General features: G+C 43.7%; 1 protein-coding gene and 1 long non-coding RNA gene across 3 annotated transcripts in view; one reads left to right on the top strand and one right to left on the bottom strand.

Annotated features, from left to right (window-relative positions):
• Ptgfrn (prostaglandin F2 receptor inhibitor) overlaps positions 1-8,850 on the bottom strand; it is an 82,998-nt gene extending 74,148 nt beyond the window's left edge. The window contains exon 1 of the mRNA XM_063256159.1: positions 7,997-8,850. Within this exon, the coding sequence (XP_063112229.1) occupies positions 7,997-8,045 (49 nt within the window). The 5' untranslated portion in view covers positions 8,046-8,850. The remainder of the gene's footprint in view (positions 1-7,996) is intronic.
• On the top strand, positions 7,281-24,908 carry LOC134477662 (uncharacterized). 2 transcript variants are annotated; one of them, XR_010049766.1, is made up of 5 exons: positions 7,281-7,676; positions 15,770-15,965; positions 16,059-16,223; positions 16,900-17,014; positions 24,201-24,908. It is a non-coding gene; the product is annotated as an uncharacterized LOC134477662 (long non-coding RNA). The 2 variants fall into 2 exon arrangements; XR_010049767.1 differs by lacking the exon at positions 16,059-16,223.
• Positions 24,909-25,978: the final 1,070 nt, after the last annotated feature.

The raw sequence follows: 25,978 nt of genomic DNA, 5'->3' as shown, positions 1-25,978 counted from the left end.
ATGCTGCCCCACCTATCACATCTTGGACATTACTTCCAACAGCCTAAATTAGTAAGTTGTCTTTTGACCCTCACCACCTATCTTTCTAGACCACCCACTGTCTTGCACCTCTGAAGCTGCTTCTGGGTCCTCATCAGGTCTTCCGATGCCCTAACTTCACAAATCCATGAACCCTAGAAGCCTCACAAACCTGCCTGTGGGCTCCTTGACCATTTTCCGAAATGTTCTCATCAGCTTTCTCAGTCCCGTCATCCTTCACCCTTCTACCATCATTTCATGGCAAGACACCATGTTATCCCTCGTAGGTTCTAGACTCTGTGAATTAAGCCACAGAACCAGGCCCATGGCCTCCACTGCAGACCCACACAGCCCCTTTTCTGTTCTGCTGGCTGACAGCCTCCCAAGGAGCCCAGCCCCAGGACACTGCCATCTAGCTCTGCCTCTGACTATGACCTTTGTCTTGGTGCTCACCAAATATTCTGTGTGCCAAGCACTGTCACAGACTAAGGCTTCTCAACTTCAGCACACATTTGAACCCCCTGGGGATCTTGTAGATTCTGACGCAGCAGGTCGGACTGATACTGAGCATCCTTCTGGTCCTCAGATTGCACTAGAAACTTATATACATTAAGTTTAATGTTTGCATTTTTCTACATATATTATTTGTAATCTTCACAAAGATCCTGCAAGTGGGATATGTTCTTCCCATTTCACAGATTCAAGCTGGGTGCTGTGGCCCACGCCTGTAATCTCCCACTTGGGAGTCTGAGGCAGAAGGATCGCTGCAAGTTTGAGGCCAGCCTAGGCCACGCAACGAGCTCAAAGCCAGCCTACAGCACTACAAAGTGAGACCCTGACTCAAAAAGATAAATAAAACCATTTCAGAGATACAGAGTGCTGTTCAAAGAGGGAAGAAACTTGTGTAACTTTCACACTGCTGAGAGACAAGGTTCAAGTTGAAGACCTTGACCTGAACCCTGATTTTTTTCCTTATTTTGTTTTTAATATAAGTGATTTTCATTTAGGAGATATAGTGGGAGTAAGAAAGATAATATGATTTTCTTTCTTTCTTTCTTTTTTTTGTGATAATGGAGACTGAACACAGGATCTTTATATTAAGCTACTTCCCTAGGCCTTTTTTAATCACATATACATCCGTATATAGACACACACACACACACAGGTTCTCACTAAGCTGCACAGCCTGGGTTCAGATTTGGAATCTTTCTGTCTCAGCCTCCCCAGACTGCTAGCATTACAGGCATGCACCCCCCCCCCCGCCCTTGTTGAAGTGCATGGGAGAAAAAGCGATTGTAAAGTGTCGGAGTCCTGGCACTGGGGATGCTAGCCAACAACTAGACACCTGAAAGCAACTATCAAGGAAGAAGTTAATTCCACCAACCCACACAGAAGATGTACAAAGAGATACGAGGGAAACTTCACCTCTGTGCCAAGCAAAGAGATAACCTCAACATTACATGTCTATGGACCACTCTAGGGCTACCGAAGCTGAAGCACTAGAGAATGCAGTCGTGACACACTGCTCCCTTATGTTCTTCTCTACTTTTCTCTTCCTTCCTCAACGCTCCAAGGCCAGGCCTCTATTTGAGCCTTTCCTTTGCAGGAGTCCACGCACATATGTAGGAACACTTGCCTCTTGTCTCCAGCCTACTCCTCTATTAAGTCTCCTGTATGACCCTGGAGAATGCCAGACTCTTCTGGATCCTGTTCTCGTGTGTGTGGTCCTGCCATGCCCCAAGCTACCACCTTTCCAGAGGTCTTCCACCTGCACCACTCAAGACGGTGGCATCAGTCTCTCACTCAACAGTTCCTCACGCACCTCACTAACTCCGCAACTTGTGTGACTTCCCTTTCTCTTTTCGAATGTTTGATCAGATCCCACAGTGCCCAAATTCAACAGCTTTTCTTTACCTTTATCTTTCTGGTTTCTCGGCAGCATCTGACTGGTCTTTAACAAATCTATTCCCACTCATCTCTGCTTGGCTCTCCTGCTTCTTTTCTACCCCTCTGGTTACTCCTTATATGGCTTCCTCTTTGAGTCCTGTCCCCTAGCTGCTGAACAGGTAAACCAGCTGCTGGCCACACACCCAAGCTTGTCAGCATCCATCTTCAAATAGCTCAGTCCAAGTTGGGGGTGAAAGAACTGTAGCTAATCGAGTGAAAGATGTAACTGTCATCCATCAGCAATCACAGTACACATGGGAAATTACCTGTATAGTCTACTTGGTAACACATCTTCAGGTTTAGGGGTAGCCTCTGATCCCTGGGCTCCAGGGGCTAACAGTACCATACCACGACACACCTATAACCCCCTTGAAACTTATAGGGATCCCTTGCCATCACCCATAAACGGGAAGCACTGGCCTACTGTAGGTTGAAATAAAAGCATGGAAAAGCCATTTCCAGGATATTCTTGGCTTGATGTCACTTTGAAGGTTTAAGAAGTCACTGATCTGCCTGCAAACTGCCTCTGACTCATTAGGATTCAAAGGTAACACATATTTTGAAATGTGCCCTGAACCCTTAAGCACAATTCAGCTCCTCACCATTCTAAGCCAAACCCATCCAGACAGAGCAGTCCTAACCACTTAGTCCTCCATCCCCTAAAATATCCAAGTGATGTAAATGCTTTCACGTCTCAACTGCTTAGAAAGGTGTGAAACAGGATGCAGTGAAAGTCCCAGAATATCATACTTAAACTTGAATCATGCCACTTAGCAACTCTATAATCCAGCACAAACACTTTTTTGAGAACCATAATAGAGAAATCACCCTTCGAAGAACTCAAACATATACACAGTGCATTATCTCTAACCTGCTGGAATCACACTGCCGGTAGGCAACATCATTAACCACTGGGTCTATTTCTGTTGCTTCCCAAAGACTACAGTTGGTGTGGGGAGAAATATTCCAAGATCTGAAAAACCACTGACTGTGCCAACTACAGCACTTTGCCTTTTCCAGAAGATAAATTATGAAGAATTTTTGCCAGTGCAAGTTATTTTCCCAAAGCAGAGTCAAATGGCCTTGCTACCCTGCCTTTAAGAAACCAATGCAATTAAAGTAAATAGCTCTGAACTGCCCCTGACAGCTTCCCCCAACTTCATTTGATAAAGTGAGACGCAGACACACACTGACAGACAGCCCACACCTTATTTAACTGCCAGACACAGCAGCAATATGAAAATGTTCATTCAATCTATGGGGGGAAAATCAGCTCAGCAGCTCATCACTAAAACAAAATAGCCATAGAAATGCCGACTAGCCCGACTGCCTTGTAAGGAATGATCACTGACAACTACAGTTCCTATTCAGCAGGCTAATAAGAATAATTATAGCCAGGGTTGGCATTAATCAGCTTGGCATATACAGGAATTCTGTTAACAAGGCGAAAATGAGTGCCAAGGAATCTCTGAAGGCCACAGCACTTCAAAGGCTGTTAAAGCTGGATGGATTCACTAGGGTTCTCATGCTGGACCTTCCTCCTCCTTCAGGGCTCTCTTTCCTCGGGGCAGTTGTGGGATCCAGTTAAGAGACTGTGGTTGCGGCATCTGAGAGGTGCATGCTGGCACAGCCAGTCCCTTCAGGAATTGTGCTTGAGCCAACCTCACCCCAGATCCTCCTATTTTTAACTGCACTTTTGCTTTCAAACCACTATCATCCTTTTTCTGCCTAAATTAATCACAAACAATATACAGCCCAAGGTGATAGTGAACATTTATCAGCTTCTTACCTAGGCAGAGGCAAAATGGAGTTCTGGGATCAAATCCTGGCTGCACCACAGAGTATAGATGTATGACTGGGCAAATTATTTAACTTTTCTGGGCATTGCTTTGCTCATCTATAATAATGGCAGGAGGAATAAATGACAGATGTGAGAGCCTGATGCTATAAGCTATAGCTATTATTACTCTGTGCCTGTTAGGTGCAGAACCCTGCACAGAAGCTATAAGAAAAGAACAGGACTTGGGATGTGGCTCAGTTTAAGAGCGCTTGCCTAGCATGCTCAAGGCCTTGGCAATGCCAAAAAAAAAAAAAAAATTCATTGTCCACACATGCATTATGTAGGAGTAACTATGCTGAGCAGGAGGGCAGACACATCTTTCTTTTTATCTTACATTCTCCATAACGGACACAGACTATAAACTGTTACCCCAGTCCCTTTCTTTCCTTCACGGTGGCTGGCATATGGTTGAAGGGCTCTCTACATTTCCCAGCTTCCCTTGCAGCTAGTATGACATGAAACTAAATTCTCTCCAAAGACAAATGTGCAGATTTGGAGGTGCCAATCCAAGTTTAGCACAGGAAGTCTCCATTTAGTCTATGCTATACTGTTTCCTCCTTTGTAGGGCTGAAGTGGTGATGATGACAACTAGTGATCGCAGAAATAAAACACCAGCAGAAGCTAGTAGGACTGACACTCGCCTGGGAGCCAAATGACTGCCACCAGAATGAACAACTAGAACAGGGTCCCACCCGTGTTTCCCTAAGGAACATGCCTGGGCTGTTACAAAACACACCTGTATTGTTTGAACCACTATGCTCTCAATCTACTTGCTACAGCCATTTATCCTACCAATTAATATTATTTTATAACATTAAAATATAGACAGAATGCCCTTGTCATTTAAAACTATTTGAACAGATTTGCAAAAATTAAAAAACAGACATAAAGAAAATACATTAATTCTCCCCACAATCTCCAGGCCTTCCACTCCCCAATTCACGCTGCATACTGTTGAGGATTTATCATCCTCGACCACGTCACCCTGTTGTGCTAACACACTCTGCACATTTTCAATGGCGCACATTTCCTAGATAAGACATACCCATTTCTATACCTCTAGTTAGGTAACATTTATCTATGGAATATCCGCTATTACATATCCTATTTGTAACAGCATAGAATAGTTAGCGAGACCAATGTAACCCCCAGGGCACACAGACAGGGTAGAGATTTAGACAAAGTATGTCACATCTAGTAAGACAAACGGATGCCATGATGAGAAAACACAGGCTACCTGGCAGCCTGCAGAAGCCAAAGGATCCACCGCTCACCTTCAGACGGCTCAGCACAGTACACACACAAAGCTCCAGACTCTACCTCCTCCCAGCTCACTCAGGTGCCATTTCTGAGTGAGCCACACTCTCTCATTCATCTACACTTTATGCTTTTCCCCAGAGCCCAGATGCTCTTCTATCCTTTCTTTGAAAATTCTAATTATCCTCAAGGCTCAGCTCAAATGTCACCACTTCAGCAAGAGCAACTCCAGCCCCTATGTCAAAATTAATCATCCTCTTCCTTGCTTCCTACCAGCATTTGGTATCCATCCCAGTATTTCATCTTACCTGTTTTATCACCTGCCCTTCAACCCCACCAACCAATCCCACTCACACACTATGTCTCGGTCATTTGTCCGGGACACCCAAGACTAAACACTGTTACAGACACAGTCCATATACAAGAAAAATCTTAATGAATGGATGGAAAAGGAAGGTCCGACATATGGACGAACAGTGAAAAATCTGCCTTAGAAGCTAAGTGGTTCTACTGTCATCCTAATAGGTAGGTCTACTTAGGAAAGCTTCACAGAGGACGTGGGTTCTAAGGGAAAAAGAAGGAAGATTCAATATATTCTGTGAGAAGAACAAACAGCTTCCTTAGAATGAAATGTCTAAACCAAAATGAAGACTGGAAAGGAAGGGACACAAGAGGCATCATCTCCTTGGAAGAAAAAACGTAAGGGACTGATGGGAGCCCCAAATGATACTTTGGGAAAATAATCAGTTTGGAGGAGGCAGGAGGAAAAGCTCAACAGGGAAGATATGAGAATTTATCTGTGGGAGGAACCTTCAGGACCTCAGCCTAAGTAGTAGCTGTAGAAACCAGAAAGAGAGGAAAAAGCTCCAACCTTTGCAATAGTAAACCCACAGAATAGAGAGATAGTATGAACACACAGGTCACAGAGAGCAATGACACCAAGATTCTATGCTGGCTGCAATACCAGAGGAAATACAATCTGCTTATCAACATACTAGGTTTCAGGAATCAGTACAGTTACCAGAGGGGGGGGGGGGGCTTCCAAGAGGTCAGACAGAAGCTGTATCAGGTAAGAGTCTGAGGTCAAAGATGTCAGGTAGAACATGAACTGAGTGGTTTCCAGAACGGGAAGGTATAAAGGCATTGGCAGGTGATACCACGAATTTCTTGTATAGTTAACATGTGACAACTAGCCAGGGCAGGACACACTAGTATAAAGCCAAGATTTCCCCAAGCTATACCATTCCCACTATTTATTTCCTTTGCTGCTGTCTTTTTGCTCTCTCTCCCTTTTCTATTATATCAGATACTGAAGGACATTTTTCCCAAACTTCTACCCTACCATGGTAACTGGTGCAAGGGTTGTAAACTGAAAATTCTAGGGAAGTCATTCATATTAACTGTGAAGTGAACAGCAGCTCCACAGAATTGTCCAGTGTACTATCTGTGCAGTCAGAGACCATGGCCCTGCTTGACTTGGACACATAAGCCAATCAAACAATGCAGACTGTCATCAGCAATGTACAAACAACAGAGCTCACAAGATTCCCAGAGTGCGAGGGAAATATTAAAAGCCCTAGACGCACAGGACACAGAGGAGAGACTATAAAGCTGAGAAAAGATGCAGAAGCTTTCTGCACTGGGTGGTAGCTAATGCACTGTGCCTAGATGAACTCTCTGATGTAGTGAGTTTGAGAAAATCCCTCAGTAGTGAAGGAACACAGAAGCAGCTAGAAAGGCTGGTTCACTCGCAGTAGGAGTCGTGGGGGCTGGGACCTTTGTAACCCTGGTGCCAGCAGGAGGGGAGTGGCTGTGGAAGTCCTCTACTGGGACCTGCCGCCCTAAGAGCACAGCAATCATTTACCCTGTGTGCAGCTGGGGACTGGCTGGGACATACAACATGCATCACATCACATGCTCTGCAAGATTCAGATCTATCTTCTCTAGGTGTCTAGGAAAGAACTTGTGGTCTCAGGATTGGGCATGTCTGGGTTGATACTGACCACAGGCATCAAGGAAAATCAAAATATTTAGGGGTCAGCCCTCTTGTACCATGGTGGGCACCCAGTCAACATTATTTTTGTGGCTGGATAAGATCACCGCATGTATCTGGGTAAGGATGTGTGGTGTGAATGGAAAATGGAGAGGAAAAAAAGATAAATGATTCTTTGGGTGGGGGTAGGGCTCTGGGCCAAATAATCAAGAGACACCACGGGTTTCTAGAGGGTAAAGACTGCGGACACGGTAAGGGTGGAAAAGTAACAGGTAGAAAAGTTGGAGAACTGGGCTCCTTGGTCTTTTGTGTACAAATGTCTCAGCTGCTTGAAGAAAAGCTGAAAGACAAGGCTGAGGCACATTTAGCCACCACTACAATGACTGAAAATATCGCACGCCTATTGTCATTGTAACGCTCTGGGCTACCCATGACCTTCCTAGAAGGAAGTTGGTGGATTCTCCCGCTTCCCCGCAAGGTATCTCAGCGTGGGCTGGCGTGTGTGCAGAGCGATCCGGGGGGTCGCGGCGTCGGCAGGGCAGATCAAAGGCTCCGATTTCCGCTCTGGAGCTGGGGACGCTGGCCAGGAACCGCAGGCACCTTCCGGGCCGGGAGTTCAAGGTGAGCCGAGCTCAGGCCGGCCAACAGGTAGGGAGGGCTGCGGGGAAGCCGCCACGGGCCACTCCCCCGGCACATGGAGGGGCGAGGTTCGGCCCCGCGAGGTGACTCCACGCGCCCCGCGCGGGGCCCGGCGGATGAGCGCCGGGCTCGGGGCCGCCCCGCAGCCGTTCCCCGCAGGGCGCCCGAGCCCCGGGGCCGGGTCTCTCGGGAGCCGCCAGGCACCCCTGGCGCCCCAGGCCGCGCGCTGTAGCTGCGGCCGCGCCCCGCCGGGCACCCCCACCCCGAGGCTCCCCGCGCCCCGCCGAGGCGCGTGCACTTACCAAGCCACAGGAGCGCCAGGAGCAGCGGCCTCGGCGCCAGGCGCCCCATGCTCGCCGGCGGGAGCGGCTGCCCCCCTCCTCCTCCTCCTTCCCCGCCGCCTCTCCTCCTCCTCCTCCTCCAGCTCCGGCTGCTCCAGAGTCCGCGCTCCTCCACTGGGCCGCGCGCCTGCTCCGCGCTCCTCGCGAGCAGAGAAATCCCAGCGCCGGGGCGTACGTGCGCCCCGGGCTCCGCTCGCGCCCGCCCGCTCCTCCCCGCCCTCCTCCGCCAGCCGGCTGGCCCCGGAGCCGGCCCCGCCGATCCCAACGTGCGGCCCCGACCGCTTCCCGAAAGCAAAAGGGAAGACGCGCAGCGCCCGCCCGCCCGCCCGCGCCTCCCATCCGGCGCTTCGCCAACAACAAACACAAACTTTCCCAAGCCCCTCCCCGCCAGGTAACGGAGGAGGTGCCGCGCCACCCGCTTAAAGGGGAGGGGGCGCCCCAGCCCACCGCCCTTCCCCTCCGGGCCGGGCCCGCTGGAAACTTTGCTCCGGCCTCCAGAGGCGGCCTGGAGACCACGTCTGGAAATCGCACCGCTCTGGCCCTGTCCTGGGACGCCGCGCGTGCCTGCACTTTGCAGCCCCCCTCGCGTGCCTGCTGTGCCCCACCCAGGAACCCTCACGCACGTCTGCCCTGCTGCCGAGCTCAGCACCCCAACTGGCAGCCGTGGGGCCCTCGCTAGCAATTGTTCAGAAAGGACTGAAAAAGCTGGGAAGGCTTGGAGGGCCGCGGGCCAAACCCGTCTATGGCACAGGCCTGGGTGTTTGCTCAAGGACTCGGAGAAGGGGAATCTGCCCGGCCGCCCTTCGCACCCTGTAGCTGGGCCCTCTTCCTACCCACACGCCGCCCTCCTCCCCAGGGTGCCTGTGGCAGCAATTAGAACAGCTTCCCACTGACACCCCTTCTGAACAATTCAAACTATTAATAGCTGTGGTGCTTCATATGGAATGTAGTCTTTACGACTATATTTTTTGCTTTAAGTGGAAAACCCACCTCTCCATAGTTTTGTGCTTTTGATTTGAATACAAAAGTCTCCTCAGTATTGGGGTAAAAAATGTGGAGTTCCTCATTTGAAACTTCCCAAGGATGATTCAGACACACAAGGAACACTGCCCGCCCCGCGCCCCCCCCCCCGCGCCTTTAATACTGTATGTGCAAAACAAATCACAGATGTTCACGGGGAAACTGCCCAAACTGAGGGAAAATCCTGCTTTTTGTTCGGTGCATTTTTATTTCCACCAAGTGTTTCTTATTTCCATGAACCAATGTGTTTTTAGCCAGGTATAAACAAACCCTTTAGAAAAAAAAAACTTAAAAAATTTATTTCTCTTGCAGCACAATTGGAAGATTGTGCTGCAAGAGAAATAAATCCTGGAAGCAGCCTGTATACCCATCAACAGATGATTGGATAAAGAAATAGTAGTATCTATATTGACTGGAATACTACTCGGCCATAAAGAATGATACATGAGATTTTTGTAAGAAAAGGAATGCACCAGGGGAAATGTAATGTGGAGTGAAATAAACCAGGCACACAAGCTTCAGAACTGTGTAGTATTTCTCAGATGAGTGATGCAAAGTACAAATAAAGAAAATGATAATGGATAGACAGAAAAGGACGAAGGGATGGATCTCTTGCAATAGGGAAACACAGGTAAGCAGAGTGGAAGAGATGAAGGGGAAATAATAATAAAGATATTCCATATAGAAGAGCATAGTAGCCCAAATTAATATAAATATTATATGCCATAACGAGCTAAGACAAATAATGTCAGAGAGAATGAAAAATAGGATAGGGGAACTGAAGGCAGAGGGAAGGAGCAGAAGGGAAGGGGAAGGAGGTTTCAAAAAAAAAAAAAGAAAAGAAAGAAACATACTGCAATATGCAGATGTAATCATTCTCCAAGACAACGGTGAGCTACACAAACTGAACATGTACAAATAAAATAATTTTTAAAAATTTATTCTGGTAGGGCCGGGGGTTTAGCTCGATGGCATGGGTGCCAGCCTGGCAAGTGCAGGATTGTGGGTTGATCCCCGGTACCCCCCCCCAAAAAAATTTACTCTAGTAATGAATGTACTTAATGCATGCACTGAATGGCACATTTAATATGGTTAACTTGGTAACTGTTACACCTATGTTAATTAAAAAAAAACATTGATTCCATTCCTGCTGTCAAGCCTTTCCCGGAGCTGTTCACCTACCCAGTGATTCCTTTTCCCTGCCTCTCCCAATCCTTCCTAGAATTTCTGCAGTTTTCTTTTATTTCATTCCGTCAACCTTGGATATAATCCTGATGTTAAAGGTTGAAAGATGCTGGAGTTATAGAGAAAGACCTATCTCCCCCTAAAGCTCAGATGTGGGCTCATCAGTCTTTCCCTGTCTTCACCACACAGAATGCTTACTGTCTGGACTGCACATTGTGGCACTTGATCATAGCTGGTTTAGCGCAACATACTGCTTCCATCTCTCCCTAATAATGCAAGGATTTGAGAGTCTGGCATAAATCTCACATCTTCCATGTTACTGCAGAGTCGATTTTTGCTTAAAATAAAAATCCCCAAACTTCTTGTTTAACAGACAAATACAAGCCTAGTAGTGCCCCTGGTACATAGTAGGTCCTCATCATACATTTATAGAGTGAATTATTGCCAACACTGGACTAGATCCTTGGACAACAGGGGTGAGTCAGACTGTTCCTGTCATTGAGGTACTCACAGTCCACATATGGTGACTTAATAGTTGTAGCAGTAGGTGTGGCAATATGTTCAAGGTCCAGTCATGACACGATCAGGGAGTGGGTAGAGCTGGGGAATATTTACAGAATTAGCTTCACAGTAGCCCTGACTCTGCAAGGAGTCTTGAAAGATCAGTAGGTGTTAGCTATGAGGTACAGATGGGAACGAACTTATAATAAATATGTATTATATGCAACAGGGACACATATCCTCACATCCCACCACCAGGTGTTATTAATTAATGGTGCATCTTATAGTAATGCAAATAATAGTGGTGAGCCATGGAAATGGTAAGAATAAATAAAACTTTCCAGGTAAGGCAAGTAGAATGGGGATTCCAGTAGTTGCCTGTTGGTGGTGGGAAGTCATCTGTGTCATGAGAATCAACTAAAGGGCCATTTTTGTAATAGAAAGTTAAGTGCAAATTAATGCTCCATTCAGTTGGTCATAGCCACCACACCCTTTGCATGGCCTCGACTACCAACAGATAAACTATGTTTCTAACTAAAGAAACCCAGCACTGTGGGGCACCAGCACAATATGTTAGTTCATGACTCTGGAATCTGATGATGCTTTTCTCATGACAGGCACTTATTTGCCGAGTGAGTAACCTCCTATACAGGTAACCTTTTGCTTAACTAATTGTTCTCGCTTTGAGTAGTGTATAGGCTTGCCTGGGGCAGGAAGACTTTCTCTCCAGTAATTCTAACTCACTCTCGTTCAAAGGAGGAGAATGAATCCTAGCTTAGGTTTCCTTTGCCCCATCACAATGAGCTGCAGGGTGCTGCCTATACCAGCCTAATTATCTCTTGGTTACACATACGTAACAGCAGGCATTAGCTCTCTTAAATTACTATAGGGGACCTCACACTCTATCCCCACCAAACAGGCTTTCCTGTTGAGATCAGACGAAAACACAATATCATTTAACTTGGAGGGTGAAAATGTTAAAAGGTTCTCAATGAATGAATTTTCTGTTTCTTCTAAGATTTGCCAAGATTGCTCTGTGAACCCTACCACAGCCACCAGCCTATCCACATGGTCTCCAAATGACCTGGCCTCAACTTCAGCAGGGTTTCAGAGGAAGAAGTGTGTTCCATGACAATACTTCATTTCCAAAATCATTTGCATTCAAAAGATTCCTTGTTCTGTGTCCAGGTGTACATTTCCCCAGTGAATTAAACATGGGATATGTAATCAAAAATAAATTTGATATTCAATCATAGAACCTGTAGAGAATAGAATTAGAATTATAAAGGAGTGGGTAGAGAAAGCCTGCATTTTCTGATGAGTGAGTCATTCCATTCTGGTGGAGCTACGGGGGAAACTGTGGAATGTGGGAGGAGCCTGATGTCAACAAGGGAGCGTGCTAAGTACAGTGTACCTAAGGGATGCTCCTGCACTGTGACCTCCCCGCTTTAGTCCTCCTCATCCTTTCTTCAGCCCTAAAAGACTAAAGTGGGAGGTGATGGAGAAAATGTTCTTAGGTGACACAGAACCACCCACCTTCGCCAAGTCAAAAATGTCTCCCAAACACCGCCCCCATGGCGAACACCCACCCACACAACATTACTCTTTCAGGGACATCAGGGTGGAAGAACATGAGGAGAAAATGAAATAGAATAGGAGGAGGCTTTTGCAGCAGAGGTCCTCTATGAGAACAAGGCCGCATTAATAGTCCGGGGTGCTGGCCGTAGAAAGGCCATCTTATTTCTTCTGTCAGAAGTCCTGGAACTCTGCAGAGGATGGGGGACGACTGATACCAGGAGAGCAAAGGAAATGGAACAAAAGTAATCAAGAGAAGAGAAGCATAAACCATTATGTAGAGTAGCACAAATATGGTACCTTCAGGGTGAAGGTATCTCCTAAAATGAATAGAGGCAGCAGAATCAAGGGTAAAAAGACAGTGCCAACATTTACAGAGGCTAGAAATAACTGATGAGGACTTCTCAGTGTTGGAACAGACTCTTTACCCAAGGCCATGGCTGCCAAATATTGTGGTGCTCAAAGGTGCTTGTCTTTCCCTGACACCCAACTAGAATGTGAGGAAAGGGTCTTTATCTCCTCTCAGAAAGGTCTTTATCAGCCTTTACACAAAAACCTTCCCACTCCACTTGAGTTGTTTTTCTGGGTTGTACTAAAAACTAAGTTTTAGACACTACATTTTGAGAACAGTATTTATCAGCTACAGTGCAACCAGAGTAGAGCTGCCAGCTAAAAACCTGAAGCCAGCCGGGTGTGGTGGTGTAATCACAGCACTTGGGAGGCTGAGGAAGGAGGATCCTTGCAAGTCTGAGACCAGCCTGGGCTACAAAGTGAGCAGAGCAAGACCCTGTTTTAAAAAGAAACCAAAGAAACAGGAAGCCCGGTAAAATTTAACTTTCAGATAAATAAGAAACACATTTTTAGTATTAAGTATGTCCCAAACATTACATGGAGCACATTTATACTAAAAGAGTATTCTTTGTTTATCTGAAACTCAAATTCAACTGATACTCATCTTTAATTTTATTTGCTTAATCTGGTAGCTCTCATCCATGCCTTATATGGAAACAGTTTCTTTTAGAAGACTGGAGAAGTCTGAGTAAGCTTACCTCAGGTTGTTTTGAAGTTTTGTGTTTTAAAAGAGAAGCAACTTTGCTTTGGGATATTCCAATGAGTCGCTGGGTAAAATTTGCTGAGAAAGAATTGGCCTAGTTTGTAATAACCAGAGTTGGCTTAATGCTGATGAGAGCTGCATTACATAGGGATGTGCCCTCCTTCCTAACAAACACCAGCCAGAGGTTAAAAGCCTACCTATAAAAGGAGCCAGCCAAGGGTCACTATGTGAGGTGGGGCCACAATCAAGCAGATAGAGAGTAAAGGTTATCTTTATAACCTCAAGATCATGATTCATCCAAGTACGGCAAACTGGACTCTTTCTAGTCACTCTCCCCCGGAACAGTGTTTGTCTCTACTGTCTTCCTTTTCCCCTAACTTAAGCCTGGGCTGGATGTTTGCCCTGCAGTGTTAGAGGACAGTGAAGGTCCTCTATGTAGATGCCACTGTTACACTGTGAGCAATTAGGATTACTCCCTTGCTCCCTACCTGTTTCCTACTTGAAGGACCTTGCAGATCAATTGCTATTCTAAATCAAGCATCACTGTCAGTGGATTTCTTCCCATTTTTATCCCCTTTGTAGCTCAAAATTCCCTTCAGCTAGTGACTTAGCTATAGAATACATTTTTGCAATTCTGTCTGTCTCGGAGGGTGTAGAAAGAGTGGCATTTTGCATCGTCACTTCATTGGTATTTTACTAAATGGATTTTCATCCCCACAGCAGAAGTGATGTTGCCGCACCAGCCTCAGTATTCTTGTGAGTCTAAAATTACTATGCCACCCACTGACCTCCACCTTAGAGTGCAAGGTTACTTTCTGAGGAGAATCCTAGGTCCTCTGCCCCAGAAAACACAGGAGTTCTGCTGGAGCGAGGGCTGGCTGTCCTGGAGGGCCCCAGTGTCTTCTCAAGGGCACGTCAAGTCCGCCCCAGCAAGGCTGACTGATGGGCAGAGCAGGTGGTTTTGTGCTTAACCACCCGCAAGAACAGCTATCATCTAGATAATGATTTCAAACTTACTGTCTTTCAGTGTTTTTAAAAGCTTTGCTGAGCAAAACAATATTTATGGAAGATTACTAGAAAAACTGCAGCTTGTACATCTTTCCAGAAACCCTAAGATCTGACTGGAGTTATGAATTAAGTGGAACATCAGTGAGCTTAATACCTGGATATATCTCATCAGCACCCCATAAAGTTGCTTTTACTGAATTGCACTTTGTCATGATGCCATCAGCCTGTACTGAGGGTGTCCTAAGAAACAGCCCTGCGTGCTTTGTCATTGTGTTTCCCGTAAGGACAGGTTTATAGATGCTCTTCATTACATCAGGCAGTCGCCTCTCTGCTTAAAACGATGGAAAGATTTTATTCTGGTCTCAGTTTCACAAATAGTTGTGCTTTTCCTTAGTGACTGGTTTCCTTTCACCTTATGGACTCTGTAAATATTGTAACTGGAAATGTGTTCTTTTTCATGGTACACAGTGATTAGAAATCTTATAGCCGAAGCTGTGGCTTCCCTCCAGCACACGAATAGGGCTCACAGCATGAATTTTGCATAACCTCCCATTCACCCCCTCCTTATGTTGCAGCCATTATTTTTCCTTTCCTTTATTTAGTTTTTTTTTTTCTCATTTCCATTTCCTTTACTGTGTTCATGTGGTTTGACAACAGAGAGACTGGTTTCCTACTCTCCTTACTGTAAAATTCTAGTCCACACCTCCTGCCCTTCAAAAGACATTTTCAATTCTAACTCCTCATTTGCAGATTAAATACAATGAGGTAATAATCACAATGAGCTCTGCTCCCGGTACAAGGTTGCAATGTGAAATGAGGGAGGGTGCTGCAATGCACAGAGGCCCGAGGTCCTGACAAGGGACCTTGTTTCCAGGAGCAGCAGACAGTAGATGCTCCTCTCCTCACCCTAGGAATGTGCACTCTTCATCCATCTGCACTGGGTGAGCAAATATGAGAGTGGTTTGCTCTTTCTGAGCGCACAGCAGTTGAGGGGCTGGAGTAGTCTAAGCATGTCCAGGGAGAGCTGAACAGTGCTCCATCCCCATGCTGTGCTGCTGTCTGCAGAGAGCAGAACTGGCCCAGCCAACCTTGAGCTGCTCATCCCTCCCATGTACTCTGTTGTCTCCCCCTTAGAAATACCTTTCATACTTCTCGTGGCTACTCTGTTAGGTAAGGTTTCCCAGAAAGCAAAGTTTGAGACACAGTTTTAAGAATGTCTCAGAGAGCAGCGATGAGGTAACAGAGCAAGTCAGAGAGCAAGAAGAAATCAATAAAGTGTGTTATTGAGGTGATCACTGCTGTGTTCAAGCTGTGTATAATGAGCTTAGTGTTTTCTCTGCAGGGGACAGAAGCTCAGACATTTACTCCCTGATTCTCCTCCTGTACAGCAGAAGTTGGCCCCGTGAGCATTAACCTCTTCCACCCTCTGGTCTGCACCTGCCTGAGCCCAGGTGCCTAAAGCTGACAAGACCATCTTCTCCACTAGAATGAGAGAAGAGGCTATTTCTCTCAGCTTTGTACATCAGGCATCCAGAACACTGCTGAATCCACAGCAGGTCAGCTCAATTGTTTCAGTTCCAATCAAAGGTAATTCTGCTTTTGTCACTTCTGTATGTCAAATATTATTTGGGGAAAAAATAATCTAAAACCACTGATCTAGCCCCACTCCTCATTTTACAGATAAGGCTCAGAGATGAGGCTCAGAGAACTTGAGGACGTAGTCCAAGATTACACAGCATATTTAAGTGATTATGGAATAGTAAAAGTATTCTACAAAGTACTTCAACTGCAAGCAAGGGAACTGACTGGAGTTATAATGTGAATTATTAACACTTCAAATGGAGGGTATGACCACCTTTGTGCTAGATTTCCAACAGGAAATTGCTTAAAATAAATTAACCTGGAAAATTTCTGATCTCCGATTAAAGAGGTTGATGTTTCTAGTGAAGCTGTCTCTTCCAGGGGAAAAAAATTCGTTCACTATGAACACATTTCAGTTAATACATGAAGGAGTTTCTATCAGAATGAACTGATTGAGTATTCTTTTCCTTCAACCTGCTCAGGTAACAATGACAGCTATAGGAACAGTAGTGTTTTGTTTTAATAAAAAATGAGATCTGGAGGGGGATTATCGCCTGCCTAGCACATGAGAGGTCTTGGGTTCTTCAGCCCTGGGGGAAAAGTTTAGACTGCATCCCTATCCCAATAAGTTGTTAAAGCTCTTTGCCAGCCATCCCCTTTCCTGGCTCCTTCCCACACTTACACATCTTTCTGCTATATTCTTTGGCATGTGTATGGAATATAGAATGGCAGGAACAAAGACTATGATGAAAAACAAAAACTTAACACATCTCACTGCATGTTAATTAAAAAAAAAGACAGGGAAACACTTGATACTTAGGGGCTAGGCTACAGAGGTGTCCTGTCATAGGAGTCATGGGAACCAGTCATTCTTGCCAAATGAGAATATGGGGTTTATTTGAACAGGCGTACTCATACTAAACTTTTCTTATTTGCCCAGACGTAGGTCAACATTACTCTAGAAAAGAGGCTGGTGTAGTGTTTCCACAATGCACACGATACTGGGACGAAGAAGCACTGGGCGAGCATGAAACCGACACCTGTTCCTCATCTGTGTGAGCCGTTCTCTAAAGTTTCCTTTTTGATGCTCACTTGAGCCTAATGATGAAGTCAAACATGACAAGATACGATGATGTTTTCCATCATGCGATGGACTAGAGGTTGAGAGAGTTACACATGGAATCATGCAGCATGGGGGGAACTCTGCTGCTTAACAAAGGCTATCTGACCCTGGGTAACTTACTTAGCTTTTCTGTACCTCAGGTCCCAGATCCATGAAATAAAGGCAATAATAACATATATAGCAAAGAACTATTTGGGAGATAAATAGAAAAAATTGCTACAAATCTGACGGGAGCTGTTGGTTGGTCAGTCAGCACTTAATGTGCCCAGATTGACACCTGATGTAACAGACAATCAGCTTCTTAGTAACTTTTCTAATAAAATATCTGACACAGGCAATTTAAAGGAGGAGTTGGTTATTTTAGCTCACAGTTCATAGAGGCTTCAGTCCATAGTTGGCTGGCTGCAAGGCAAGGTGGCACATGGCAGTTGTGCATGGCGGGAAAATGCCACGTGGCACGGCAGCCGGGGTGGAGAGAGAGAGACAGATGAGGGTACTGGGAGGAAAATGTATGCTTCCAGGCCACAGTCCCATGATCCAATCACCTCCCAAGCCCCACCTACAAGTGCATGAGGATTTAGGGGGGACATCTAGCTATAAACCATAACAACCAGCTGCCACCGAGGTGAGTATCCCTTTCCTCAATGTGCAGTTTCCACTGGTGATCACTCTCCTGGCAGGGGCTAGCTAGTTTGAGCAGAAACTGCATGTATAACTTCCAGGAGGGTCAGGCTCAGGCGTCATTGTGAAGCTGCTTGCTGCTCTTTTCCCCTGTGTTATGTGGAAGCAGGGGCCTGAAATGACAGATCCATAAAAAAGAGAGAAAGTAAGGGTTCCTGATCTGCATGGAGGAAAGCTGCTTCCAACCAGGCATGCCTGCACTGTTCTGCTGCCTTACTGATGTGTGAGTTTCCGTGGTGTCGAGCAACCCAAATTTGGGTCTTACTTGTTATGACTGCTACAGTTCCCCTTTTTTCTAACTGAGCGTCAGTACTGCGTTTCTACTCCCTTCTACTGACTGCAAGCTTCAAAGGAGTCTGGCTCCATCCCTAGTCCCTGCAGGTGTCCCTGATGGCTCTATCTGTGAGCATGCCAATTCTAAACTCATTCGCACAAATTTCATTCCTCCTCAGGGATTATCTTAAGGGAGTGTAAATAAGGAACTTCTAAGAAGACCAATGAGATTTGAGAAGTTTTTGGGGTAATGATTCTTACAAAGGTCTTCTGTGTCTTATAGGATATGCCTGTTTCAGCTTTCTTTTTCCCTTTTTCTTTTTTCTTTTGGTACAGGGATCAAACTCACAACCTTGTGTTTGCTAGGCAGGTGCTTATGCCGCTGAGCTAAATCCCTGGCCTGTTTCAGCTTTCTTATGATTACTGTTTTGCTTTGTTTTTATTTGAAGGTTACTGTTTTTGCTTTCTTTTGCTTTTTCATTTTTTAAGTTTTATTAAGGTATAATTTACATATAAAATTCATCAATTTATGTGTATAATTTGATGTGTTGAAAAATCTAGACCCCTTTCACATTGTGTTAGAGAATATTTCCATTTTCTCTGTAAGTCTCCTGTGCCTGTGTAAACTCAGCCCCTTCCCTCCACACCTAAGCTCTGGCAATCACTGGTATGATTTCTCTCCTTATCATCTTACCTTCTCAGCTACTTCACATAAGTTGGCTCATATGGATATATGGCTTCTTTTGCATACTATAATGCTCTTGAGATTGGTGTATGTTGCTGCATATGGGAACAAATCATTCTTTCTTAGTGTGAAGCAGTATTGCATTGTTCATATTTCTATTTTTTATTTATTTGTCCATTCACTAGTTGATGCATATTTGGAATTCTTCTAGTCTTAAGCTATATTATAAGTAAGTGTATTATGAATATTCAAAAACAAGTTTTTATGTGGACATGTCTCCTTCCTTAAAGAATATCCTGAGAGTGAAATTGTTGGACCATGCAGTACATTTATGTCTACATCTATAAGATATTGCTTAACCCTTTTCCAAATTAACAATATCATATATAAAATATATGAAAGTTTTGGGTTACCCTGCCCTTATCAGACATTTTTAGTTTAAGCTTTTCTAGTGGGTATATGATACCTCATTGTGATTTTGATGTGCAATTTCCTATTAATAAATCATATGGAGTATTTTTATATCATTTTTTCATGCACTTATTTGTGATTTCTATATATTCTTCAGTGAAATACCTATTACAATATTTTTTTTTCATTTTAATTGGGTTGCCCTCACTGATGAATTACAAAAGTTCATGTTATAGTTTGAATCCAAACAATTTATTAGGGGATAAGAGAGCTAGCTCAGGGGTAGAGAGCATCTGCTTAGCAGGGTGAGGCCCTGGATTTGATTCTTAGTTCAACAAACAAACAAATAAACAAAAAACTTTATCAAATACATATTTTGCAGATATTTTTCTTGCACTTTATTGGATATCTTTTTTCATCTTTACATATGACTTTATATTTAAAATGTATTTTTAGTAGATAATACAGAGTTGGGTTTTGTTTTCTTTTCCATGCTGACAATCTCTGCTTTATTATTAAGGTGATCAAAACATTTACATTTCACATAATTTCAGTATGGTTGACTATTTAGATTTATGATTGTATTTGTACTTTTGTTTCTTATTTGTCTTATTTATCACATTCTTCTTTTTCTGCCTTTACTCGGATTGAGTTTGGTTTTGTTTGGTTTGCTTTGGTTTGGTACTAGGGATTAAATTCATGACCTCACTCTTGCCAGTCAGGCGCTGTGCCACAGAGCTATACCCCTAGCTCCTGAGTTTTGTTTTTATTCTTAGTAATCCATTTTCTTTCTTCTTTTTGTTGTCAGTTATACCTCTTTGCTACTCTTTTAAAAAGTAGTTTCTGAGCCAGTTGTGATGGTATATGGCCTGTAATCCAGCACTTGAGAGGCAGAAGGATCACGGCAAATTTGAGGCCAGCCTGGGCTACCAAGTGAGTTCAGGGACAGCCTGAATTGTATAGTGAATCCCTGTCTTTAAAAAGTGGTTTCTGTATTTGCAGTCTTGTCATGGTCTAGCACCATGTCACATCATACCAGGTCATGTATAGAAGTCCCCAACATTTTTGGCATCAGGGACTGGTTTTGTGCAAGACAAGTTTTTCCCCCAAAAGGATGAGAGGGAGATAGTTTAGGGATAATTCAAACGAGCATGTATGTAACCTGGATCTTTCGCATACAAAGTCCAGAGTAGAATTCCATTTGCATTCCTATGAGTCTCCAACACCACTGCGGATCTGAGCTCAGTAGTGCACATAATGGAGAAAGGCTGAAACAGAGGAGGCTTTGCCGGCTCACACCCTGGCGGGCAGCCTTGCTGCTAACCAGCCATGATGGGTGTCGGGGCTGGAGACCCCTGAAGGATATGAGAGGCTCACAACACTGCCATTTCTCCTGCCCTTTCACACTCTTGTTTTTATTCAGGGTATTGTTTTTGCTTTCTTTTGCTTTTTCATTTTTTAAGTTTTATTAAGGTATAATTTACATATAATAAAATTCATCAATTTATGCCTAGCAAACACAAGGTTGTGAGTTTGATCCCTGTACCAAAAGAAAAAAGAAAAAGGGAAAAAGAAAGCTGAAACAGGCATATCCTATAAGACACAGAAGACCTTTGTAAGAATCATTACCCCAAAAACTTCTCAAATCTCATTGGTCAGAAGTTCCTTATTTACACTCCCTTAAGATAATCCCTGAGGAGGAATGAAATTTGTGCGAATGAGTTTAGAATTGGCATGCTCACAGATAGAGCCATCAGGGACACCTGCAGGGATTAGGGATGGAACCAGACTTTTTAAAAATTTCATTCTAGATTATTTTTGCTTTAAACACTTGATAATCTTTTAAAAAACCAGAGGTTAAAATAAGAAGAAGCCTTTTAAGTTAATTAAAGTTTACATTTCCAGACCTGTATATTTCTTTGTATGGTTCTCAAATTCCATGTGGTATGTTTCCTTCTGGAAGAACTTCTCATCATTTCTTGTAGTTATGTTTGCTGGCAATAAATTCTCTACCTTTATTTGCCTGAAAATGTGTTTATTTTGACTTCATTTTGAGGGATAATATTTCCCCTATACATAGGGTTCTAGTTTGCAGGGTTTCTTTTCCTGTCCTGTCCTGTCCTCTCCTCTCCTCTCTCCTCCTCTCTTTTTCTTTCCTTCCTTTCCTTTTCCTTTTCTCCTTTTTTTCTTACCTTCCTTCCTTCTTTCTCTTCTTCATTCCTTTGGCAAAGTTTCTTCTTTTTTTCCTCCACTTTATTACTTCCGTGTCTTCTAGTTGGCAGTGCTTTTGACAAGACATCAGCTGTCATTCGTATCTCAAAATATTTTCTGGGTACTTTTAAGATTTCCTCCTTATAACTTATTTTTAGTATTTGTTTCTGACAAATTTTGCATTGATTTTGGGTTTATGTTGTATGGGGCTTACAAATATTTTAGGATCTGTGGTTTATCATTCTTATCAACTTTTGAAAAGTCTTTGCAATTCTTTCTTCAATTTTTATTGCCCCCCTTGCCTTTTATTCTTCCGTGGACTACAATTACATGTGTGTTAGTCAGCTGAGATTATCCTCTAGGTCACTATGGCTCTGCTCTGTTCATTGTTTTCAGACTGTATTTTGTTTGCGCTTCAGTGTGGGTAGTTTATATTGCTGCATCTTTAAGTTCATTCATTCACTTTTCTGCAATGTTGTTTATGCTGTTAAACCCATCAAGCGAATTTGTTTAAAAATATTTATGTTTATTTTCAGAGCTAGAGGTTCAATCATGTTATTCTTTTAGTTCCATTTATGTCTTCTTTATCCTTATGTTTTATTTTGACTTCTTGAACATATTGATAATAAATATTTAAGTTCCTTTTTGGAAAATTCCAGCATGGCTCTTACTTTTAAGTGTGTTACTGTTTGATTTTCTCCTGGTATGGGTCACATTTCTTTTTGTTGTTGTTTCTTTGCATTTGGGTAACTATCAGATGCTAGTAACTGTTACTTGATTGAATTAATGAATTTGCTGTCTTCCTTTAAAAACTGAAGAGCTTTGTATGGATAAACAGCTAAATCATTCAGAGAGGATCATGATTCTTCTCTAGGGTTGTGTTTTAAGTTTTGTTGAGGCAGACAGCCTTTATCTAAATTTAACTTAATCTTAAGGGCTGACCCTCCTGACACTCCACTGAAAGCTCAGGTGTTGAATGGAAATTTTCCTCTCTGGTTGAATGAAATACAAACAATTCCCATTCCAGTGCTGACACTGGGACCTGCTCAGTTCACAGATCTTTGGATCTATGAATCTGATATTGCACAGTTTTAATCTAAGTCTGCAGCTTAGTATTCACTCACTTTTAGGGTTTTCCTCTGTGTAGCTTTCTTCTGTCCACTACCTTGCCCCACAGATCCCAATGTCCACCTTCCCAAATTCTGATCTCTGTCCCAAACACAGAGAGACTGCTGGGATCTGCTTAGGTCTCCTCTCTGCTCTGTGGATCAGAAAGTACTTACAGACACCACATCAGGTAATCGCAGGGGTAGGTAGTGTGTACTTTTTCAGTGAGGGATTACCCTGTTTGGCCTATGTATAATGTTGGAAAACAGTCATTTCATAAATTTTGTCTTGTTTTCTAGTTGCTTTTGGCAGGAAGGCAAATTTGATACGTGCTTATCTTTCGGCCAGAAATGAGTGAATCACTTTTTTCTTAAAAAGATGTGTATAGTCACAGTCTCTTGCTTCAATGCTTTTGTGCCTGGTTGTGGTCCTGGTTATATGAAAACTACCTTATAGTCATGAAGGCAGCTGGCCTGAGGACACTGGTTTGACAAATATGGCAGGAAATAGGATGGAAATTACCTAGGTCCTTAAGCATCTTAAGCACTAATCTTGGAGGCATACTACCTTGGGAAATTTTTGCTGTGTGAGAAAAGTAATTCTTCATTTTTAAGCCAGTGAGGGGGTGTATTCTTGTTATTTGCAGTCAAAATCATCCTGATTAATGTAAATCAGTGTTGCCAGGGTTATAGCTCAGAAGCCTACTGCCTACCTGTAAACCAGCATATTAGCACAATAACAGTAGTAAGTGGCCCGGGGAGATAGCTCAGCAGCATAAGTGCCTGCCTGGCAAGTGCAAGGTCCTCAGTTCGATTCTCAGTACCAATAAAAAACAAAACAGAACAAACAAAAATAGTAAATACTCAATAATTTTTAGAAAATAGTTATAGAACACTGTGTGCTAGACACATAGTATCACAAGAATTTAATATACACTATCTTACCTAATGTCACAGTAAGTCTGGGATGAAAAAAAGTATCAGCACCCTCTTATAGATGCCAGATTTGAGACTGAGATAACAGTACATTTTTCAAGCTTATAAAACTTAAATCTCAGCACTGTCAAGATCTAGTCCCAGGCCACTCTACCTTCGAAGTTACACTATTCCAAGTTATTTAGTCTTCCTGATATTGTTTTCCAAGTCCCAGAGCTTATTAAGCCATAGTTCTTTTCACATTAAAAAAATCAATCAATAAAAAAATATCTTATGAAAGAGGATAAAGGACAATGGAATGTTTTTCCCAGAGTTCGGGGAAGACAGAGAGTCCTAAACTTGCATCCTGACCTACCCATTTCTCAGGGAAAATGTTTATGCACATTGTGCTAAATCAAGATTGCTAGCCTAATCATGAAGCACACCTGAACAGAAAACCCAATCCAGGAAGCAACTGGGAATGGGAGTCAGGTCCTCAGAAGCAGGAGATCTGCCTGAAATAAGCAGCCAGGCAGAATCACCAGGCCCACTTGAACTGAAAGAGGTTTTCAGATAAAAATCAGTGACGGAAGAGACAGAAAATAAAAGTTGGTGGGGAAAAGTCCCAAAACCCATGTTATGGTCCTGCTATGGATAAAAATCTGAATGACGTAAGCCTAGAGGTGCCTGAAGTTACCCACAGTCCCTAAATCTTAATCTGTCTTTTACTAAGAATGGCATAGTTTTAAGACTTTGAGAGATGTGAAAAATGAAACATTACAATAGTGTACAAATGCTACAAATCTAGTAAAATCTTCCCTTATTCACTCCTCTAGGTGATGTTTCTGAAAGTTGTCATCAGTGGAGAAAAAGGGAAAGACAGCACTCAGAGACGGGAAAAGAAGAGCAAAATGCCCAGTGCTGGACTCCTCCTGGTAAACAGCACCGATGCCTTCTTTTGTAATGGTCAACTCCAGTCAGACTCAGCACCAGCATAGACATAAGGAAAGGCGTCTTGGACTCCTACCTTTCCAAAAGCAGTTGGACAATAAAATGGAGTGAGTAAAAACACATTTCCAACCAAAACAAGAGTATGTAGAGGGTGTGCATGTGTGTGTGTGTGTGTGTGTGTGTGTGTGTGTGTGTATCTAAAGGGATGGTGCACCAAAAGACAGAATAAAAAGCAAACTAGCCCTTCTTGCCTCCAGTTGCAGGAACCAAAAAATGATGGAAATTCAGGCAGAACCTCCTTCAGAAATAAGAAGGAGACACAAGAAATCTAGGCATGACTGAGGGACTAAAAAGAGAAATAGAGACCATGGGTGTAGCTTAAGGGCAGAGTGCTTGCCTAGCATGCTCAAGGCCCTGGAGTGCATCACCAGCATTGCCAAAACAAGGAGAAGAAAAAAGAAAACAGAAATTAAAATGGCATTAGCTAAGAACAAGAGCCCAGGAAAATAAAAACAGCGAATTTGCTAGAGGGGAAGTTTGTATATGCCTTTGTAAAAAGTCTGTTAATTCAATAAATAGCTTTTAAAAAAAGACATCCTGTGTTTTAAAGTCTGTATTCTGTCTGGGTAATCCTGAATCTCCGGGTTCTTGGAATCTCACTCCCTGCCCTCAGGCCTGGTAGCACTTTAAAATGATCCTGAGAACAAAGAAGGGGGCCTTTGCCACATTTTAATGACCTCCAGCTGTGGACCAGCCCTTCCCTTAGCCTCACCCTCAGTGTGCTATGCTTTGGACAGCCTGTGCTTCCCCAGGTTTGGCTTCCTCTGACTTAGATTGGTCTGCAAGAAAATGTTACTGCCAGTGTCACCATTTGCAGAAAATGTCACACCTTTGGCAGCAGGAGCCTTGCTGGCTGTACTGGTGTTGTATGGGGAGAAACATAGCACTGGTTAGGTTGCAGGGGTGCAGGGTCCTCTGCAGCTGCCAGAGCAGCAGAGATTGCTATCAGGCCTGGCCTAGCCCACCTAAAAATATGAAGGCTTTTGGTCCCATCCATTGGTCCATTCACTGTGGGTGAAAGGATGTGATGTGATCTATAGCCTCCTTCCGGCTTTGCATTTCATGGTGATATAGGAGAAATGTAATTTCTGACCTACTAGATGTCAAACATGCTGAGTTCATGGTCGCACAAGATCAAGGAATGATGCTGTGAACCAAAGGAAGAATTTAGGACAGTTTATTGGAAGGAGAGAAGAATAGCTCCTGAATTTTCAAGAGGGCCACTGAGGCTCTTTGGTAGGCTTAAGCTATATAGCAAGGTCACAGTGTGAGTACCACATGGATCAAAATGCCATTAACTTGTAGGGTTGCAGGTATAGCTGCTCAGCTAATACTGATCCCATAGTGCCAAGAACAAAGGCATTTCGGGGGAACGGATGGGTCCAGATGCTCTGATCACTAACCTGGGCCACTGTTACCTATCTGAAGGGATACCTGTCTGGATTTACTGGACCAGGTGATGCTAAGTACAATAGAGACTCAAGTAATTGTTTATCCCTTAAGAAGCATGTAGACCTGGCCTTTGCATCTTTATCTTGGAGCTCGGTCTTTTCAGATGTGCTTACAGCCACAATTCTGAGGTCTGTTTTTCTTATGACTTCCT

This window comes from Cavia porcellus, unplaced genomic scaffold, assembly GCF_034190915.1.
Source record: "Cavia porcellus strain 051 isolate PalLab524CR breed Dunkin Hartley unplaced genomic scaffold, mCavPor4.1 scaffold_1, whole genome shotgun sequence".
Lineage (NCBI taxonomy): Eukaryota > Metazoa > Chordata > Mammalia > Rodentia > Caviidae > Cavia > Cavia porcellus.
This window is presented reverse-complemented; position numbering and strand designations above follow the sequence as displayed.